Source organism: Nicotiana tabacum, chromosome 22, assembly GCF_000715075.1.
Source record: "Nicotiana tabacum cultivar K326 chromosome 22, ASM71507v2, whole genome shotgun sequence".
Classification (NCBI taxonomy): Eukaryota; Viridiplantae; Streptophyta; class Magnoliopsida; order Solanales; family Solanaceae; genus Nicotiana; species Nicotiana tabacum.
Window position 1 is genome coordinate 50,861,574 of NC_134101.1, and position 22,163 is coordinate 50,883,736.

At 37.5% G+C, this 22,163-nt stretch overlaps 2 protein-coding genes across 6 annotated transcripts; one reads left to right on the top strand and one right to left on the bottom strand.

The window, feature by feature from the left end:
* Positions 1 to 277: 277 nt before the first annotated feature.
* LOC107790740 (putative carbohydrate esterase At4g34215) lies at positions 278 to 3,066 on the top strand. 3 transcript variants are annotated; one of them, XM_016612695.2, is made up of 4 exons: positions 288 to 416; positions 1,628 to 1,675; positions 1,947 to 2,531; positions 2,623 to 3,066. In XM_016612695.2, exons 3-4 carry the CDS (start codon positions 1,992 to 1,994, stop codon positions 2,842 to 2,844), a joined length of 762 nt encoding a protein of 253 aa, XP_016468181.1. In that variant the 5' UTR covers positions 288 to 416; positions 1,628 to 1,675; positions 1,947 to 1,991; the 3' UTR covers positions 2,845 to 3,066. The 3 variants fall into 3 exon arrangements, with proteins under 3 accessions (XP_016468180.1, XP_016468181.1, XP_075100503.1); XM_016612694.2 differs by lacking the exon at positions 1,628 to 1,675 and having other exon boundaries at positions 278 to 416; XM_075244402.1 differs by lacking the exon at positions 1,628 to 1,675 and having other exon boundaries at positions 358 to 472.
* A 470-nt stretch (positions 3,067 to 3,536) lies between these two features.
* On the bottom strand, positions 3,537 to 14,294 carry LOC107768396 (uncharacterized). Of its 3 annotated transcripts, none has more exons than XM_075243618.1 (10): positions 14,158 to 14,294; positions 13,428 to 13,506; positions 13,025 to 13,130; positions 10,252 to 10,390; positions 8,715 to 8,823; positions 8,475 to 8,611; positions 7,585 to 7,721; positions 6,326 to 6,432; positions 5,948 to 6,075; positions 3,537 to 4,118 (listed from the first exon to the last, which is right to left on the bottom strand). In XM_075243618.1, the coding sequence occupies exons 2-10, from the start codon at positions 13,470 to 13,472 to the stop codon at positions 4,058 to 4,060; spliced, it is 969 nt and encodes a 322-aa protein (XP_075099719.1). In that variant the 5' UTR covers positions 13,473 to 13,506; positions 14,158 to 14,294; the 3' UTR covers positions 3,537 to 4,057. The 3 variants fall into 3 exon arrangements, with proteins under 3 accessions (XP_075099719.1, XP_075099721.1, XP_075099720.1); XM_075243620.1 differs by having other exon boundaries at positions 13,428 to 13,477; positions 14,158 to 14,263; XM_075243619.1 differs by having other exon boundaries at positions 13,428 to 13,472; positions 14,158 to 14,261.
* Between the last annotated feature and the right edge of the window lie 7,869 nt (positions 14,295 to 22,163).

Genomic DNA, 22,163 nt, shown 5'->3' on the forward strand with positions numbered 1-22,163 from the left:
AATTCATACACATGTGTTCAAATCTCCGGTATATTATGCTGGAACTTTCCGTGTGTTGGAGTTCCAACATAATATGGTGGAAGTTCATACATAGATGCACCAATCTCCTGTATATTATGCTGAAACTTCCGTGTTACAGCAAAATAATGACTATTTTTTAATGACTTTGCAAACGTTAACTATTTTTTAATTACCAATCCGAAAACTGGCTAGCCCGTACTATTTCACCTATTTGCATTGTGTCCCACATGTCTAGTAGGTGAACCTTTACGACATCGTTACAATCCATTTCTAGGCAATCCACGCAATTCTCAAATTATCCATATTCTTCATTGGAATCTGTTTCACAATTACGCACAATCTTTGATCCGGGTGTCAGCTTTCTTTGTGGGAATTTACTTGGATCCTTTTCTCTGGTGATCTCCCATTTCCATTGCCGAGTTTCTTTACTATTTGTTCCATTTTTTCGTATGTTAGTATTCCACTAATTGGATCCTCAGTCTGAAATTTTCATTCTTAACTTAAATAAACCCTTACATTAGCATTAATAGCTTGATTCAGTAACTTTTGCTGTCTTATTTTACCTGTTTGGATCATTGACTTCGTGTAATTTGGTGGCTTAAGCTGATTTTTGATGAGTATAAGAGGATTGACTTCCCGTGATATTTTAAGGTACTGAATTTATGCGAGATAGTTTAACTCTTCACGAATTTTAGGAAAAAATATTTTTTTTTGAACTTATGGTCTTAAACATGCCCCAAACATCACTTGTGGGATTACATTGAGTTTTTTTTTTTTTTTTTTGTTGTTGTTGTTGGTCTTAAACATGCCGTAATATTTAGTGGTTATAAGACATCTTGAAACTTGCGGTATTAAACATGTCATATTATTTTTGTGACTATAAAAGTTTCTCATTAAGGGTAAACTAGTAAGTTAAGTTGAATTGTTTCTAAATATAGAAGTGTATCATTCTTTTAGAAACGGAGTAATGGGAGTGTGACATAAATATTCTATTGGGAGCTGTCATTTAGAGCTGCTTAGAGGCTTTGTTAAATATATTTGGATGCTTTCAAGAATTTAATCTATTAATATTCGTCCTGCAGATTTTCATATAAAAGAAAAGAATGCGACTTCTGGCTTCCTAATATACTTTTTATTAAGCTTTTAAAGTGTTCCTTTAATATTGCAAGTTGTGTAATTTTTCGATGTAGGTGAAATCTTTAGGTTTTATTTTCAAAGACAAATCAATCTGTGTCTAATTTTGCTGTTATTGTTGACATGAAATGCAGAGATCTAATTTTACTGCAGAGGTTTCTTAAGTTTATTTAAGACTTAATTTGTTTTGGAATATGTGATTGGATTAATCAGCATTTATAATTGTTGATTGGATTAATCAGCATCGAGTTTAAATGGAGTAACGTGATTAGTGATGATTCATGTAGTTGACCTCAACTGGTTGTTGTTTATGATTGCCAAACAAAGTTTCTGCTATAATTATAAATGCAATTGGGGTTTATCCTTTTTGATTGACTGTATCCTTTTCAATTTCCTAGTAGTTTTCATTGAAGTATGTAAATATCATCTTTATCTCATCAGTCTCCTGGTAAAGTTGTTCCCATGTGACCAGGAAGTCACGAGTTCGAGGCGTGGAAACAGTTTCTTGCAAAAATGCAGGGTAAGGCTGCGTACAATAGACTCTTGTGGTCCGGCCCTTCTCCAGACCCCGCGCATAGTGGGAGCTTAGTGCACCGAGCTGCCTTTTTTTTTTTTTCCGTCAGTCTCGTGATATGTAAGAGGGATATTCAATGCGGGTCCTATCAGTTTTAGGCCTTTGATATATGATTTTTAATCTGTATAACAGCAGCATATGTGTTGAATTGAGAAGAATTACTGACAGATAGTCCAAATTTGAGGGATTTTGAGCTGTTTCACCATCTTTGTTTTAGGTTAGCAGCAACCGCTTTTAATCACAGTATCTTGAACTGTGAGCTATGGCCTCAACCCTGGAAAATGAAGCTCCTTCCCCCCAAAGTATATTCATTCTATCTGGCCAAAGTAACATGGCTGGTCGTGGTGGAGTAGACAAGCATAAGCATTGGGATGGCGTCGTACCAAACGAGTGCTCTCCCGATGCTTCTAGAATCTTCCGTCTTAGCGCAGATCTCCACTGGGAGGTTGCACGTGAGCCGCTCCACCATGATATTGACGCCAAGAAGACTTGTGGTGTTGGACCTGGAATGTCATTTGCAAATGCGGTCAAGGACCGTGTAAAAGCTATTGGGTTAGTGCCATGTGCTGTAGGTGGAACTGCGATAAAAGAGTGGGCGCAGGGGGAGCATTTGTATGAGAATATGGTAAAGAGAGCAATAGCTTCAGTGCATCAAGGTTTAGAAATCAAGGCACTGCTTTGGTATCAAGGGGAGAGTGATACATTATCTCAGCATTGCGCTGAGACCTATAAGGCTAATATGGAGAAGTTAATACATAATGTTCGCGCTGATTTGCATCTGCCATCTCTGCCAATTATTCAGGTTAGCTAATATAGTTTGCTTTCTTTTATGGAATATTGATAGGTCCAATGTCATTTTCACATGTACTCGTAACGGTTGCATTGTCTTACAGGTTGCAATTGCATCAGGAGATGAGAAGTACATTGAAAAGATTCGAGAAGCGCAAAAGGGGATTGACCTCCCAAATGTTGTATGTGTTGATGCCATGGGATTGCAGCTTAAGGAAGATAACCTCCATTTAACCACAGAGGCCCAAGTTAAATTAGGCCAAATGTTGGCCGATGCATACCTTACTCATTTTGCACCACAACAACCTTCTGTGGCTTCATCTTGAGAAATTTGCTGTACTATGTAAGCTAAAAGATATTTAATGAAACTAAACTCTGCCAAGAAGCTTCTTGCGAACCAATCTCTTCTACTAAAATTTCCTCAGGTTCAATAGTTTGGGCATTCATTTTTATGCAATTTGATCCCGTCAGTTGGATTACTATTTGAAAGCTGATTCCAACTCTGATTCATGAAATTTGACTAAATGAAGTATTTTACTTTGAAGTAAGTTGACTCATTTTCTGTCTCTTCATGTCTTTACTTTAAAATAAGACTCCTTGCTTTGGTTATATCAGTCACGTAACAAATACTATTATATTAATGCAGTAAATCGTCTGAAAACCTCTTTTCGTCTTTTTGTTAATAACGTCACGTATATACAAAGAAGTCCAAATGAGTGTACCAGTTAGCACCTTAGGCAGCACCATTTTTCTGAGTTGGGTGCATATGCATGGATCGTTTTCTATCTTGGATAGTCATATCAATCCTAAGGAAATGAACAAAATAATACATCAGCAACAGGGGTGGGGTGGGATGGTTTGCATCCAACCACACCCTTCACCAGAGGTCTCGAATTCGAGCACCAGAAATGGAAAATTTCTTGGTAGAGAGTGTTTTACCTCCTTAGTTGGCCTACCCCAGGCATATCACGATTAATTGGGATAAATCATGATTACTCAAATGCAGATAGTCTTATCAAAAACAAAATCACAAACTTGAAGAAATATACTAGGAGAAATTGTTTAGTGTACATGATTTCAGTATCTCACTTCCCCATAAATATCTTAAATTTGCAAAGGATGTCTGCAAAATGAACCAAGGGAATAAAGCAAAGACTTCAATAGTACCCCTTCTACAACCAAAAGATACAAAGCTATTGCATCGTTTTATGCAGGTAATCCACCTGTTCAATTTGGTGTAAGGCCTGCAATGAATATTGCTCGGACTTTTGCAGTCGGGGGATTTCTTCAGTTTTTTTTTGAATGTTTCGTTAAACTCAAACAAGAGATATCATTCGGGTATAGAGTCACAGAGCTCGGAACGAAGCCACAAATACGTTACTCTTCAACTCATTAACAACCTCATGTGCAAGGTCCACCTCTATCACTTGCTTCAAACACTCCACTAGCTTTATAAATTATAGTTGGCCGTCTTCTCACCGAGCAACATCTTCGTATATTGAATTCTACGATCAGAGAGGGAGAAACCATTTATATATGTCATCTACTCTTCCGTTTTTCTGCAACATATTCGTAGTATTTTTCTTCACCATAAAGTTGCCTGAGAGACAATAAATATGCAGTTAGTAAAATATTAGGTGCCCCAGACCACCCAGAGGAAGGGTAAAAATGTTTGAGGAAGTATATGAAATCATATATCAAAGTAATTCAATCTAGGTATAGGTGACATGGCTTTATGTCAGCGCCAGCGCCTCGGAAGCAAATGAGCATGTACAACAACAACAATATCCAGTATAATCCCACCAAGTGAAGGTTAAATGAGCATGTACAACCAAGTGCTTGTTACTCCATTCTATGACTAAGCAATTTTTAAATATCAAACCGTGCTATGAGAAGTGTCCAAAATTCTTAGATAGTCGTACATACAGTATAACCCATCCAACTAAATAAACAATTCATCACTGACCTGAGCGATACTCACTCTATCCCAAACAAAAAGCAACATGCTCGACTGATCCTTCACCACGCCCATTTTGCAAAGAAAGATGATTAGCAAATTTTGTCACACCGTTCACAAATGAACTATCTATTAAACCACAATCTTCCTCTTTTTTTACTTTGGGGAAGATTGTCTTGGATAAGTACTGCTTCAGATGCAGCTTCCCATCCAAGGAAGAAATCTCTAGGGATGATATCTTCCAAATGCCCTCTAAACTCATTTCTGACCACTTACAGAGGGGTTGAAAAAGGTATCAATACTCTCTCTGTTCTCCTTACCTCCTACCCAAAGTAGCACTAACCACAATAACAAAGGCCCCGGGATAACATATTTCAGAACTAACTAGTCCAATCATTGTCACTTGACTAGTTCTATCAATATACAGCTTAAATGTGAAGAGTTGTAACAATGGAAATAGTAGTAAATGTTGTGGACTTATGAACCATGCCCAATGTTGGACAGATCTCAAAGTGAATAATGGTACAAGGATGAAAGAATGATTAAGAACCTCATGAATTGTAAAAGTCACCATGTCACCTTCTCAAAAGTTAAATCCTTGTTTCTATTGAGTCAGAAATTTTGAGCAACTGTTCAAATGAGCAAATAATGTGAATACGTAGAAAATAAAGGAAAGGAGAGAGGGTGAAGAAGATGTCTGTATATATTATGTATATACCAGACCACAGCACCCAAATGAACTATCTATTAAACCACAATCTTCCTCTTTTTTTACTTTGGGGAAGATTGTCTTGGATAAGTACTGCTTCAGATGCAGCTTCCCATCCAAGGAAGAAATCTCTAGGGATGATATCTTCCAAATGCCCTCTAAACTCATTTCTGACCACTTACAGAGGGGTTGAAAAAGGTATCAATACTCTCTCTGTTCTCCTTACCTCCTACCCAAAGTAGCACTAACCACAATAACAAAGGCCCCGGGATAACATATTTCAGAACTAACTAGTCCAATCATTGTCACTTGACTAGTTCTATCAATATACAGCTTAAATGTGAAGAGTTGTAACAATGGAAATAGTAGTAAATGTTGTGGACTTATGAACCATGCCCAATGTTGGACAGATCTCAAAGTGAATAATGGTACAAGGATGAAAGAATGATTAAGAACCTCATGAATTGTAAAAGTCACCATGTCACCTTCTCAAAAGTTAAATCCTTGTTTCTATTGAGTCAGAAATTTTGAGCAACTGTTCAAATGAGCAAATAATGTGAATACGTAGAAAATAAAGGAAAGGAGAGAGGGTGAAGAAGATGTCTGTATATATTATGTATATACCAGACCACAGCATCCAAACTACCCATAGTAGGAATCAGAACACGAACATAATTCGGAAACTAACTGAACAGAAACTAAATTTTGCTCCGGACACATGGAACTACGGATAGAAGTAAGAGCAGCAGACAGTAAAACTTACGCTAGATCAGCCAAGGTATCCGATTTAATTACCGCCTGTCCCTCTGGGAGCCCAAGGGAAGAATACTGCATTATCATTTCCTTCAGGGTGTGCTTTGTGCTTTTGATATCATTATCCCACAGTATACTCTGCAACCAAAGCACCCAGACCTGTTACTTATATTTGCAGTGAAAAACATATAGGAAGCCAATGAGTTAATCCTTTTCACCAAACATATAGGAAGCCAATGACTTCATCATCTTCAATTTCAAACAAATGTTGAATACATTTTAGTCTATTTCACTAATACGCTGGATGGACAAAGTGGCTACTTAATTCAGAGTCTAATTTTAACATGTAATAAAGATTGATTCACATCTGATTTCACAGTCCTAATACCTTTCTGACATACTCTATTTTGACATCTTCCCGTGGTATTTTCCCCTCGGAAGAGAATATAGAAGCATTCCAAATGGCGCCTCTTGCAACCATCACAGATGAAGCACCTATAAAATAAAGTTGTTAAATGTTGCAAACTATAAGCAGAAACAACCATGTAGATATTCATAAAAACAGATAGAAAGACAATCATCAAGTTAATGAGAACAATGCATTTCACACACAGATTGTTCATTATTTGCTGTGTCAATAGGAAGCATGCTTACAAAGATTAATTTTGTATTTCTGGGGCATAAAATCTCTCTGATTATAGCTTTTTGAATTAGAAGCTACATTGCTCGGAACCTCCAAAAATATCATCACCCATGTCGGATCCTCCGGAAATGCATTTTTTGGAGGGTCTGACACGGGTGCAACGGCTTTTTTGGAGGATCCGAACAACATAGCTTAAAAGAGTTAATGGGCCTGAGCTGCAAGCATCCATGATGAATTTGTTAAGCAGTTAGAGGACCTATAAGACTTAGTTCAAGCAAATCAACCATCAACAATTTCGCATGAAGCTATTGTTGTTGCAGAGCTGTGCTAAAACTCCTTTTTAGTGCATTAACATGTTTGTCCCTAAAGGAAGACAAGGAAGAACCAAAGCTTCCATGTGACGATCAGTTGATGTTGGACCATATAAAACCCATATATACTTATCCCCCCCCCCCAAACCCAAAAAAAAAAAAAAAGTTCTTAGACTGTACTGATAAAAGCTGGATAAAAATGAAACCTATATATAGCATCTATCCTTAATCTTGAACACCTAAAACTGTCAAATGCATCCACAATTCTTTAGAGCGAAAGAAAGAAGTATCCAGAAGCAAGAATTCAAGCTTTTTCTACATTTTTTGTAGAAGTAATTAACTTAGTGATTGACGGGAAAATTCCTGCATACAAAATGTCCGTATACATCTTTCACAAGAAGGAACCATCAAGTGTCTAAGCATAATGCCAACTAAGCATATTAAAAAATATATAAGCTATTTGATCCTGTTTCCTTAAATCTAAGGACATCTGATGAAAACCAAAGATATATACCCATATACGGATATGTTTATCTTAATAAACATATAATTTCTTGTCATATTGTGACAAAATAGTTGTGCCAAAACATTCAGATCTATTAACATCTAAAGAAAACTCCACCCAGAAAGTGCAAATGGATTCATCAGAGAACAATGTGAGAACAAGAACATTTATGAGAAGTATAAGCACACCTGTTGCATCTCTAATACGTTGAAAATCCTCATATTCAAAAACATCACCATTTGCTATAACTGGAATAGAGAGAGCGGCAGCAACATCAGCAATCTCACTCCACTTTGCAGGATCTCTTGGCCTGTCTTGAACTTTCCTATAGTTTAATCAATAAGCATGTCGCATTTGCTAGTCAGAGGAAATATCAATATCACTTGACCTCAAATTAAAAGCCCCAAATAGAAGAAAGCACAAACAAGCAATCAGTGATGACTATCTATCCGAAACAAAACAAAAAATGACCGATGACCATATTCCATGGAAACAGAGACATAATCAGAGTAGCCGCTTAGAGAACTGTCAAATTGCACCCTCATAAATCAATTCTGACATCATTTCCAAGTATAGCATGTTCAATTTCTGTATTTAAATCATCTAGCACGGACTACACAAAATGACAGCACAGACATAATTCACAGAAAAGGCAATTGTGTGCATCAACCTACCCACTCACCCGGAACAACCCACCCTCACAAATGAAAGGAAGATCAGAACTAAAAACAATCCTGTTTACCAGAGATGCGGTTACTAATTCATTCAAATTTAAACATCAGTTAAAAACACAAATAATGAAAGGACAGAGAGGTGGGGGAACCAAAAACATGGACAGACAATACTTTCCAATATAACCAAGAAGCAGACTAATTGGTCCCCGCCCCACTTATAAGGTGGACTGTTTGAATTTACAGCAATCCCCACCTCATATTGGCAAAAAGACTCCAATAACCATATCAAATAACTTGACCCCCTAAAGAAGGCAATCTGAACGTTCAAAGGGTTGGTTGATGACACAGCACAAGGTTAGGTTTAAAAAGAACAATGAGAAGCAGATATACAAAAAATAACCTACCTTCCATGGACAGCAAGGGCAGAGACACCAGTCCTCTCAATTCGTCGTGCCAATTCCACTGTATCCTGCGGAGATTTTAATAATCTAATCTTGCACGTTACTGGTACATCCAAGTTCCTCCTCAATGTTGTCAAAATCTGAGTTCAGAAGAAAGGAACATCATGAACAGGACATGCACTTCCATACTGAATTAGAAGGAAATTTTACTACTAGGGTGAAGGAGCAAGAACGAATGCATACATCATGAATGAGCTCTGGTTTGCTCAACAGTGCAGCACCCATGCCTCCACTAATAGAGAATGACTTGGGGCATCCCATGTTTATGTCCACTGCTGCTACATCATTACACCTGAGAAGGGACAGACAATATTTTAGAGAAATCTAAATTTTTAGCCGCTCTCAAAACTAATAGCCAACATGTATGTTTTTTTGTATATATGTGTATTATATACAAAAATGTTGTACACTTTTTGGCTAGCGAATGCAATTAGTTTTGACTGACCGGCCAATTTTTTATTTTGCCCAGTATTTTGATCAGATGCAGTAACTTCCTGTTGAAATTGAGCATAATTGCTGATTTAAACTTTCACGCCTAGATCATGATTGAAGACCTCTAGAAAAAAAAATCAAGCAAGTCCTTTGAAGTTTCTTCATTATCTTAAGAAGTAGATCCTGAACCTTACAAGAATGTGATTCGTGGAATTTTACGATAGCTATTCAGTATAAAAAAGAATTCCTAAAGAATAAAATTCTTAACAATGTGGCTTGTTGCAGTTCAACATTAATAAGTTTAGCTCAGACAAGCTTGTTACTTTAAACAAACATCAGCTACACCCATCATCCATATAATGTCAGAAACTTCGATTGTAAATACTGCTAACATGTTAACCTCAAAAACTAGACATCCAATGCAGAAAAAGGATATGATATCATTGAGAAAATGAAAAGCAAAAGCACTGAGTCCGCTTCAAGGACAGTTCCTCGAGCAAATTAGTAAAAGAAATCCAACAAGATCATTTATAACATTGATGTACAATATAGGGACCAGGAATATGAAGTCTACCTATACAACAACAACAACAATCCATCTGCGGAGAGGGTAGTGTGTACGCAGACCTTACCCCTACCTATGAAGGTAGAGAGGCTGTTTCCGAAAGACCCTCGGCCCATGAACGTTAAATTTAAATTTTACCTCACCCCTCATCTCTCCCTACCTGGGGCAGGGGATATTTACTTTTCCACCAATAGGATCTACTGTTATCAAGAAAATGTTTCATGGCACAAGAAGACTTCTGCTGGTACCATTTATAGTCAGAGAGAGAATGGTACAAATTTATTAGGACCCGCATGCCGGTGGAAAGCAGTTATTAACTAATGGCATCTGTATTTGCTCCTGATGAATGCAATTCATTTTATTTTTTATTTTTTATTTTTTATTTTTTTTGGGGGGGGATTTCACATCTCGCATTGCTTGGCTTGTTCATAATCACAATTCTATGCAATGATGTTGCATAACCAATGGATATTCTACATAATGCATCACATTACTTTAAGGAAATATCACCAAAATGCCAGAAGACGTATAATAAAATAAGTGGAAATAGAAGTGCAATTTTATCATAGGCATCCAATCCAATCTGGCTGTCTATAGGACTGTGGATGTGTGTATGACCATGTGAACATTAGATTGTGTGTGCGTTTGGGGGTGGAGCAGAAGGAATTAAAGTACAAAGATTATGATAGGGGAAAAAAGAAGAAAGAACTGAATGAAACATACACTATTTCAGCAGCTTTGAGAGCTCTCATGGCATCAGAAGTGCCCATCTGAAATACAACTTGATTTCTTTCCTCGGGGCACGTTCTGAAAACAACATTATCAGTTCCCTTCTCCAATATGTCAGTTGTCCCTAAGACATCTAAGGAATAAGGGGTAAAACTCGTGAGAAACATTTTAGATGCACCGAGTTTAGCAACTTTTTTTTTCTTTTTGCCATCTTAACCTGCACTAAATGCGAAGCTTCACCTGTGATATTTTATCTTTTCATTTCTTTTTCCCCTTAAAAAATAAGTGTCCATGAATCCTATTCATCCATGCTCATAATACCCAAAAATATGAAGTAAAGTAGCAAGGCATAAAGCATAGTGCTAAGTTAATAATACCGATCTCAAAAAACAGCAATTCATAAAGCCTTCGCAGACAAATGTAATAACAACAACAACAACAACAACAACAAAAGAAAAAAAAAAAAAAAACAGTGTAATACCAGAAAGTGGGGTTTGGGAAGGCTGGAGTGTATGCAGACCTTACCCCTACCTTACGAAGCTAGAGAAAATGTTTCCGATAGACCCGTGGCTCCAAAAAAAAAAAAGCAGAAATGACAAGTAGTAACAACTAACAACAACAAGCAAATGTGATAAGGTGATAGATTAATCGACGCGAAGGAAACAACATTTAGTAAAAGAAATTTGCGAATAAAGAGAAACGAAAATACAAGACTAATACTAATGCTACCAGCATGAAAATGAGACATGCCCGCCTAACCACTAACCAACTACCCTAATTCTCAACCTACATACCCCCTATAAATGGTCATGTCCTCAGTAGGCTGAAGTTGCGCCATGTCATGCCTAATCACCTCTCTCCGATACTTCTTTGGCATACCTCTATCTCTCTCCAGCCCCACCATGGCCAGCCTCTCTCACCTCCTCACTAGGACATCTATGCACCTCCTTCACATGCTCGTACCTCTCAACCTAGCTTCGCACATCTTGTCCTCCACGGGGGCCACTCCAACCTCGTCTCAAATATCATCATTCCCAATCTTATCTATCCAAGTATACCCACACATCCATCTCAACATCCTCATTTCTGCTACTTTCACCTTCTGGACATGGGTGTTCTTAATAGACCAACACTCCTCCCTATACAACATAGTTGGTCTAACCGCCACTCTGTAGAACTTACCCTTAAGTCTTGGTGACATCTTCTTATCGCACAAAACCCCGAAAGCGAGCCTCCATTTCATCCATCCTGCTCCAATTCGATGTGTGACATCCTCGTCAATCTCTCCATTACCTTGGATTACAAATCCAAGGTACTTGAAACTCTCTTTCTTAGCGATAAATTGTGAATCCAGCCTCACCCTACGCAGAAAAATGTCTTTGAATCAATCTTCTCCACTTGGAAAGCTACTGAATCAGTTATCATATGACATCTATACTATGTCAATGTACAGGGCCTAGATAATAGCTTACAAATCTGTGTTTGGTATTCGAGGGGCAATGAGCACTCACACTAAAAACATCCAGTTTTTTTGTTGTAAAGTTCTGATATAACTATCATCAGTAAAGGTTCAATCATCTCTCAAATATTCCACTTAAGCTACGTATCCAGGTACAACTTCTCATCATCAAATATCTTCAATTAAAAGGCTCAATTTGGGCAATGACCACTCACACTAAAAACATCCAGTTTTTTGTTTTAAAGTTCTGGTATAACTATCATCAGTAAAGGTTCAATCATCTCTGTAATATTCCACTTAAGCTACGTATCCAGGTACAACTTCTCATCATCAAATATCTTCAATTAAAAGGCTCAATTTGGGCAATGACCACTCACACTAAAAACATCCAGTTTTTTGTTTTAAAGTTCTGGTATAACTATCATCAGTAAAGGTTCAATCATCTCTCAAATATTCCACTTAAGCTAAGTATCCAGGTAAAACTTCTCATCATCAAATATCTTCAATCAAAAGGCTCAATTTCTTGATAGAGAGAGCCATAACATAATGAAGTTCAGAGTCCTCATCCTTCATTCACTAACATATACTCCCTCTGTTACAATTTAGATGATGTAGTTTAACTTGGCACAAAGTTTAAGAGGAAAAAAAAAAAAGTCTTTTGAAACATGTGGTCCCACAAGCTTAAGGGTAAAAGTTTTGTGGTATCATGTCATTTGCGTGGCTATAAAAGCTTCTCATTAAGGGTGAAGCGGGTAAAATAAAAAGTTTAAAATTAAATTATTTCCAAATATAGAAATATGTCATTCTTTTTGGAACAGACTAATATAGAAACGAGTCACCCCAAGAGCAAGGTGGGGAGTTCTTGGAGGAAGGGAGCTGAGGGTCTATCGGAAACAGTCTCTCTACCCGAGGGTAGGGGTAAGGTCTGCATACACACTACCCTCCCCAGACCCCACTAGTGGGATTATACTGGGTTGTTGTTGTTGTTTTTGGAACAGACTAATAATGAAAGCGTGTCATTTAAATTGAAACGGAGGGAGTAACAACTTGATAATCCACTAAATATAGAAATATTTGACATATACAACACATTCAGAGCAAGGTTATACTCATCAAATAAAGGATCTTGCATAAAATCAAGACCGGCAATGTCCTTGCTTCATTGGTAGTTTTTGAAGTTGTTGATTTCATCCTTTCACATAAGTAGTATATCTCTACATACTACATGATACTTAAGATATATAACAAACTTAAGGTTAAAGGACAATACAGATAGAATGCCGCTAAAAATGATGAATAAGAAATTACCATTAACTCTCCGCTCACATTTGATGATTTTATGATCAATAATCTCCTCTCCATAGGTTATGTCCGCACCATATTGGGCAGCAAGCAGCCTAAACGGCAATGTACCCTGACAAAAAGTCAATGAAAGCATAAGATCCATAAGCATCTACGAACAACACATGATAAAGAACAGACATACTAAGAGCAGTCTTAACTATGTTCCTAGTGAAGTTAATAGCTCCTAGAATGCCAGAACTGAGTTTCAGAAAGAGAAACACAGATCTAGCGACAAGGAACATGAATAAGAAAGCAACCATAGAAGAAACAAGTAACAGGTATCAAAAAATGAAAAAAAGAAAAAAAGAGAAAGAAAGAAAGAAGCAAAAGATGCTCTAATTCATCAATTTCAGTTGAAGATGCTTACCACTCGGACCATTGGAGCCAAGACAAGCTTGTTTCTGTACTCCATCTTTTCTGATAAGGCGGATAAATTAGTACAATCCCTGAGATAATAACAAATGCTGACCAAATTGAGTATCTTGACCAAAAGAGTTGCAGTTTAGGTTATAGCCGTTATGCTTCTAATTGTACACAATTCCTCTAACGTCGTACACTGATCTACTGGGCAGCCTGCTACAGCTCACATGCAGAGTGCCAGGTAAAACGGAAGGTGGCTAAATCATAAAGACGATCAAACTAAACCTGGATGCTCTAATTATTCAAAATAAATATGAGCAACAAAGTATTCCCAAACTATGCTTCAGCAATTGCAAATTCATAGACAGCTAGGCTTCAACAGACACAATGTATATACAGTTTTGGATCTTACAGCATATGGACAGTAAGGAACAGAAATTTTATTCAATTTGAAAAATTATTAGCTGTCAATAAAACCAGGATGCTTTCTAATTATTCGAAATATATACATGAAATAACTCGGCCAACCTCAATCTACGTTTCATCAATTGCAAATATATAGCCTTCAACAAATACACTGTAATAGATAGCCTCGGATCCTACAGTATATGGCCAGTAATAAAGAAAGGAAAATACGGGAAAATAAAAACAATGCAGCCCCATCTTTATCTCTAAACAAATTGACCAGAAAGGAATGAGATTAAAGAGCTGGTCAACAGTTTATACTGATTACTGACCTTGACTTGAAAAGAGAGGAAGAATTTGCCAAGCCGGCGGCAAACCAACCACGGCGGAATATTGGTGTGGTTGAAATTTTGGCCTTAACGCCTTTCCTACTAACACTCGAGGATTAAAATGTCATTTTGCAGAATTTGGTGGCTAAAAAGATTAATGAATTAAACAACAAAACTTAGGAGTCGTTTGGTTGTATATGTAAGAATAGTACTGTTTTAGTAATGCTAGAATTAGTTTGTTTGAGATATATTTTTTAGCTTTATATACTCTATTCGATTATGCGTAGAAAGTTGCACACATATAATGAAATAATAAGTCAAAACATATCAAGAAACAATTATTCTTAACGATACAAAGATTACTAATACATAAATTAGTAATGCATAAATTCGTTATGTATAAATTAGTAATGCATAAATTATTTTTTGATGAATTATAGTTCGATAGATTAGTACACAATATTTAATTTATAATATATGTTTACTCTTTTTAAACCATATAAAGCTTTATTTACTACATAAGTGTTAATTCTGTTATTTTAATTATTTTAACATGTATATCGCTGATACCAAAAACTTGCAATAAAAATATTTTCTAAACTTTGTGCAACTAACACAATCCTACCTACACAACCATACCGATGATTCTAATGTATAAGGCAAGGTTCAAGTTTCCCATTTGATTATTCACAATTCTTTTTTCAATCAGTCACTCATCTAAATGAACGAGTACTCTGATCATGTTTTCCACACCATATTTCAAATTTACATAGCAGTCGCTCGCTTGTTCCCAATATATAGTAGTATTGCGCTCATTAACGTTTCTCATACCATGTTTCAATTTCTGACCTAAACTTAGTCTCCCGTTCCAATCTACCTCTCGAGCTTATTCTTATAAATGGCAATTACGAAGGATAATATGAATTCAATACTCTCAAAATTTTATGATATGATATTTTCCTTACAAATCTCATGGAAGATCTCGAAATGGTTCGATCGCACATGTGCGAGAAGTATGAATTTACTGATCGTCTCATTTTCTGAGGGAACTAGTGGAAAATTTTAAAAAATGACAATGGTCCTGAATTAGCCGCCAACGATATGAAAAGCATATAAGCGCGAGATCAAACAATTAAGGCAGTCGCAGCTGGACAGGACGAACAAAAATAATAAGATAATCCATTACTGTATAGGTTTGAAGCTTGTGAAGACTGATTTGGAAGCATTTGTCGAATAGAGAGAGATTATTGTAGAGCCGGATGAGTTTGATTGTATTTGAAATAGACTTCTAAACAATAGATTCCATCAACTCATTCAACGCATCGAAAGGGAGATGGAGAAACTCAGCAGGAATCGTAATGCAATAGTGTCATGACCCAAAATTCAAAACGTCGTGATGGCACCTAACCCAACCCGCTAGATAACCTAATTAACAAAATAACATAATATAATAAAATTGATGTGAATCAAAGATAAGATAACTGAATTTTATATAACTCCCCAAGGACTAGTAGTACAAATCATGAGGTTCTAAGATTTAGAATTTACAAAGCTGGTATGAAATAAAGTACATCATTTGTTTGAACTATTCGCGAACAGATTAAAATTCTAAAGTAACCAAGATCAAGAGGGAAGCTATGACCGGAATGCAGGCACATCTTCAAATCCAGCTCCCGCCGTACACAGCAACATCAACATCCAACATCTGCATGCAAGATGTAGAAGTGTAATATGAGTACAACCGACCCTATGTACTCAATAAGTAACAAACCTAACATTAGGTTGAAAGTAGTGATAAGCTGGAACAAGGGTCAAAGTCAAACTTCAATAACCAGCAATAGTTCATAACAATATAATAAAGATAGTTCAAGAAATAGCTCATCTTGTTCACAGTTACGGAAAATAGGCATGCTTTTCAAGTATAACAGTAAATCTCAAATCTTTCACCGAAAACACCAAAAATATATGTAAGTTTGAAAACTATGATTTCTCCCAAAAACTTTCAACAATAGTTAAGAAGTCTCATTATCAGATGGCATGAGGAAAGTACATCTCTATGCCTACATGTCAATGTGCATGTGAATATCATAAATGTCACAAAACCGTGTAACAAGAGGGGATGCATCTCTATGCCTGTGTGCCAAGTATACATGTCAATGCAATGCACCACAGTGATGAACTCATATACCCACACTCTTAGAGTACTCAATCTCACTGTCTCACATTCCCACTCATCACGCTCAATCACCCAACACACTCGGTCACTCAGCACTGTATGGTACCTGCTGTGGCGCGTAGCCCGATCCCATCATAATCAATAGAACCTGCGCTCATTGTGGGTGTGCAGACTCCGGAGGGGCGGATCCTGCCCAAGCGCTAATATAACCTGCTGCGGTGTGCAACCCGATCCACATATAGCCGTAAGACTTATTGCTACGCGTAACCCGATCCACATATGTATAGCCATAAGGCTTGTTGCGGCATACAACCCGATCCACATATATATAATACCTGTTGTGGCGTGCAGCCCGATCCCATCAATATCACTCACAATCTGGCCCTCAGGCCCTAACTCAGCAATCAATCTCTACAGTCTCTCGGGCTTACAAATTTCATGCCAATCAGCCCAAACAATGACAACAATATGATGTGACAACGAATGATAACAGAGACTGAGATATGATATGTAAATGAATGAACATGACTGAGTATATAGATGAAATTTAAGCAAATAAGTCAATGGCAGATATGATCTTAGTAGGTACCAACAGAATAAGCATATAGCCTAAACATGATTTCTAATATGATTCACAGCTCAATTTCTCTAACACGTGAAAATTTCATGGATAGAAACAAGATTAAGTAACTACACAGTATCACAGAATCAATCGAGTCATAATTCACGCGGTGCATGCCAATACGCCTGTCACCTAGCATGTGCGTCACCTTAACACTAAGCGCATAACATGTATATTCAGGGGTTCATATCCTCAGCACCAAGTTTGGAAGTGTTACTTACCTCAAATAAGCCAAATCCAATACTGAGCAAGCCAAGCGATGCTCTAAAAATGCCATCCCGTACGTACCAACCTCCAAACAGCTCGAAACTAGCCAAAAGTAACTCAAATACATCAAATAATGCCAAAGGAAATAAGCCCAATTGATAAAGGTCGAATCTTTACTCAAAAGCCCAAAATCAACCAAAAAATCAAACCCGAGCCCGCACCTCGGAACCCGACAAAACTCATAAAATCCGATAACTCATTCAATTACGAGTTCAACCATACTAGTTTTACCCAAATCCGACTCTGAACTGATATTCAAAACTCAAAAACTCTCTCTATGAAACTTTAGGCTAAAACCTCCAATTTCTCTGTAAAATTCATAATCCAATTACCAAAAACGAAGATAGAATCACGAAATATAATCAAAACCGAGTGTATAACACTTATCCTAATCCACGTGATGAAAATCGCTTCAAAACTCGCCTCAATCCGAGTCCCAAATCTCAAAATATGATAAAATAATCAAAAGCCTCGATTTAATATTGTTCTGCCCAGTCCTCGTTGTATCTGCAACATCCCAGCCGCTTTTGCGGAGTCGCATGTGAGACCCTGCCTTCGCTCCTGCGAATAGGCCCAAACTCAGCAGCCACCGCTTCTGCTGTCGCACTTCTACGCTAAATTCACTGCATTTGCGACCCTCTCGCCCACATTCCATTTTCGCTCTTGCGATCAAAATGTTCGCACCTGCAGACCCGCTTCAGCGCCCCAACTTCCGCACATGCGGACTCTGCTCCAAGGATAAGACTTTCGCTCCTGCGCTGCAAATACCACGTCTGCAGTGCCGCACCTGCGCCCAAGGCTCTACATGTGCGGTCACACCAGGATCCCTACCAAACCAGCATAGTCAAAAATGATCCAAACGATCTGAACCTCGTCTGAAACTCCTACGAGCCACTCGGGATCCCGTCCAAATATACCAACAAGTATCGTAATATAACACGGACCTACTCGAGGCCTCAAATCACGCATAACAACATCGAAACGACGAATCACACCTCAAATCAAATATAATAAACTTTGAATCTTTCAACTTCCAAAACTCGTGCCGAAACATATCAAATCAACTTGGAATGAACTCAAATTTTTCACACTAGTCCCAAATGACATAATGAAGCTATTCCAATTCCCAAAATCACAATCCAAACTCAATATCATAAAAGTCAACTCCCGGTCAAACTTATGAACTTTCCAAGCCTTCAAATTTCCAACTTTTGCCAATTAGTGCCGAATCCTTCTAGAAATATCCAAATGCAAACCCGGCCATACACCCGAGTCCAAAATCACCATCCGGACCTAACGGAACCACCAAAGCTCTGTTCTTGGGTCAATTTCACAAAAGTCAAATTTAGTCAACTCTTCCAACTTAAAGCTTCAACAATAAAGTTCATTCTTCCAAATCGATTCCAAATAACCCAAAAACCAAAATCGTCGATTCACACAAGTCATAATACATCATACGAGGCTACTTATGCCCTTAAACCACCGAGCGAAGTGCAAATTCTCAAAAAGACCGGTCGGATCGTTACAAATAGATTGAACACTCAATCGACTCGACGGTTATGTGGTACATCTTATGCTGATTCAGGAAGAATTTAACTTGAATCTGTTTCTATTGAATGTGGGAGATGATTAACAATTCAATTCGCATGAGCCTAACTATAAAAATGAGAATAATGAAGCATATAAGATTTGATTGCTACAATGCAGACGCCGTCATCTGATTCGAGATATTGACTCTGATATCTGAAAAATTAGGGAGAGTATTGAATAAAAGTGTGTAGAAATTTATGATATAGAAATTTTCTTTCAGCATTTTGAAGGTATAGTTTTTTTGTATTATTTGGATTATAAATTTAGAAATACTTAGGAAGTCTATTTATGAGTACTTCGTATTGTTTTTAATATTCGGAGATTAACCTACAAGATAAGAAGTCAGATTATAACTTCATGGAATTTACATGGATGCAGTTATTTCAATGTGGTTCAATTTATGGGAGCAATGTGAGATATCACTGGGGGCCTCTTTTCTGTTCAATTATTGGGTATGATTGAGCCTCTTTGAAATCAAAGAATTGATGAAATAACCCAACTCACCCAAGAGCGTTTTTTTCACAAGGGGACTAATGGGACTTTGAAGCACTATATGTTTCATATAGATTATTCAATTTAGATTATTTCATAAGATTTTTGATATTTAGGTTTGATTTTTTTTATGTTAGATCCATTTCTCTAAAATTATATACATAAATATGCTTCTTTGCTATATATTTTATGAAAAAACAAGTTTAGATATTTGAAGAAAATACCTTGCCTCAAGCCTTAATCCCTTTTTACCATGAGCACTTAACATTTTTTTTTCTTAGTGTTTTTGCCATGAACACTTAACATTTTCTTTTCTTAGTGAATCACTATGTATGCATGACAACATGAGCCATGCCCGCGGCCCCAACGCTATAAATTCCTGAAATTTTTTGTTTTGGTATACTTTACAACAATCATTTAGGAAAACCTAACATGCTTTTTAGCAAAAAAAAAAAAAAGAGAAGAAAAAGCAATATGTTTTCTGTGGACAAGTGAATTAATATGTCCCACTTGCTACCTTTAAAACATAAAACCAAAAGAAAACTTTATAATCAAAGATTTTCTTAAGTAAGATACTTAATTAAAGGAACCGAGAAAAAAAAAACAAGACCAATGCATTAGATATATAGGGTAAAATATGTTCATATTAAATGCTCGCATAACAAAGCGACACGTGGAGATAGAAGATGGAAAGCAAGGCAAATGGCAATTAGGTCCGCATGCAGCAATCTCGTTTATTCCCAAAGGGAATGATGTTCATAAAGACAAAATAAATGCCTGTCACCTAGTAGCATTTAATGAAAAATATTCTATAATATTAATTACGTCATCTGTTACGGAGAATATGACATTCATTGCCTATCGTTACACATTCTTCAATGACCCTCATAATTGTCATTTAAGAAGGGCTTGATCCTAGGACCTTATTCTCTAGGGACAACTATAAATAGTGAGCTCAATAGCCATTGTAGAGGACGAATTTTCTAACAAGATTATACTATATACTGTTCAAAGCTCAATAATATTTTATCTTCTTGCTTATTAATATCGTTACTACTGCCTCCGGAAGCTTTTCTCCCAGAACCAGGATTTCTGCTGTCTTATCTCGATTTCAACGCTAATTATTACATTCTTGTTTATTTATCATTTTGGGATCAAATCGATTCGCTTGGCTATAAACCATGTATAAATTCAACTGTACCATTTTACGAGTAAACAGTTTAGCGCTCACTGTAGGGCTTAGACAGTTGTGTAATTGAGTTGATCCTCGCATCTATTACTAATTCGTTTGATTCTTTGTTCTTAGAAAAAATCATAGAAAATGGTTGATAACGATGTCAATATCGCACACAATATTGAGGCCCAAGGAAATTAGCCTCAGCATGAAGATTCGATCAGTGATACTCGCAACGAAGGGGATGAGGCCATGCCAGTCCATGGCTGGAAATAGCCACGACATGTTCGAGAGGCAACTCCTGATGATGCTGAAGACGAGCACGTCGCTGAAACAGTAAGGATCTTGATGGAGCAACAAAAGGCTATTATGGGTCACCTCTCATGACAGGATCAGGTCATGATGGAGTTGAGGAAGGCGTTGTATGGTGCTTCCAACAACGCGAATAGACGAGGTCCAGTTCCTCCCGGTGCTCCCGCAAACCAAGCAACGTAGAGGGTCGACAACAATACCCCGAGGGGCGAAGTCGGCTTTGATAGGGACGGGGGGAACGACATCGGATTCTGTAACAACAATGAGAATAATCCCTTTAAAACCGAACTCGTGCAGTTTATGAGGGAAATAAATGCCCAAATAGATCAAATTTCGGGTGCACCACCGGTATTGAAATAACCGGACTCAAAGAAATACACCTAGTTGTCATTCAAACTAAGTGTGGTACCAAAATTGATTCCGAAGCGGTTCAAGATGCCAGACGTGCCGAAGTATAATAGGACTTTGGATCCTTAGGAGCACATCACCACCTATACAACGGCGGTGAAAGGGAACAATTTAGCTCCGCACGAGATTGAGTCGGTCTTATTGAAAAAATTCGGGGAGCCCCTCATAAAGGGGGCCCTGTCATGGTATTCTCTCTTGCCCGATGTCACGACCCAAACTGATGGGCCGCGATGGGAACCCGGTGCCTTACTCAATCGAGTACCACCGTAACGTATCTTTCTTATTACTATCATCATATACACATGACATACAGGCCTAATAGGCCAATATCATCATTTATAAACTCAAAACATAGGCCGATAAGGCCGTACAATCTTTCACGTACACGACATATGTCTACAAGCCTCTAAGAGTACATAACTATCATAAAGGTCGAGACAGAGCCCCGCCATTCCAAACCATACAATTCTAAATCATACTGACCAAACAAGCAACTCCGGAGCAAATGGAGTGCACCAATATCTTATGTTGAGCTGATCGCTTACTTGGAGGACTCTCGACCTGTCTATCGAGACCTGCGGGCATAAAACGCAGCGTCCCCAGGCAAAAAGAACGTCAATACAAATAATGTACCGAGTATGTAAGGAATGAAAATCAGTAAAGAATAGATATGAGAGAAATATGGAGTAAAAGACTCGACATGTACGTGTGCATAGCTCTGTGAGTCATTTCATTTTTATAATGTCATGCATATGCGTATAAATATCATACCATGCATAGGTATATGCATTCATAGCATCATCAAGCCTCTGAGGGCATCCCATCATATCATTTCAGCCACTGTGGGCAAATCATCAACGTATACCAGCTGATCAGGTGGTGGTACGTATATAACGCCGTAACCTTTTCCCATATCCCATATACATATAATATATGTGTATATAACGCCTTCTGGTCATGGGTCAATG

Coding starts and splice junctions, on each gene's coding strand:
- LOC107790740 (XM_016612694.2), top strand. CDS start 1,992: ATGGCCTCAACCCTGGAAAATGAAGCTCCTTCCCCCCAAAGTATATTC. Junction 2,532..2,622: donor CATCTCTGCCAATTATTCAG/GTTAGCTAATAT, acceptor ATTGTCTTACAG/GTTGCAATTGCATCAGGAGA.
- LOC107768396 (XM_075243618.1), bottom strand. CDS start 13,472: ATGGAGTACAGAAACAAGCTTGTCTTGGCTCCAATGGTCCGAGTG. Junction 7,722..8,474: donor GCCCTTGCTGTCCATGGAAG/GTAGGTTATTTT, acceptor ATTAAACTATAG/GAAAGTTCAAGACAGGCCAA. Junction 4,119..5,947: donor GATACCTTGGCTGATCTAGC/GTAAGTTTTACT, acceptor ATTGTCTCTCAG/GCAACTTTATGGTGAAGAAA.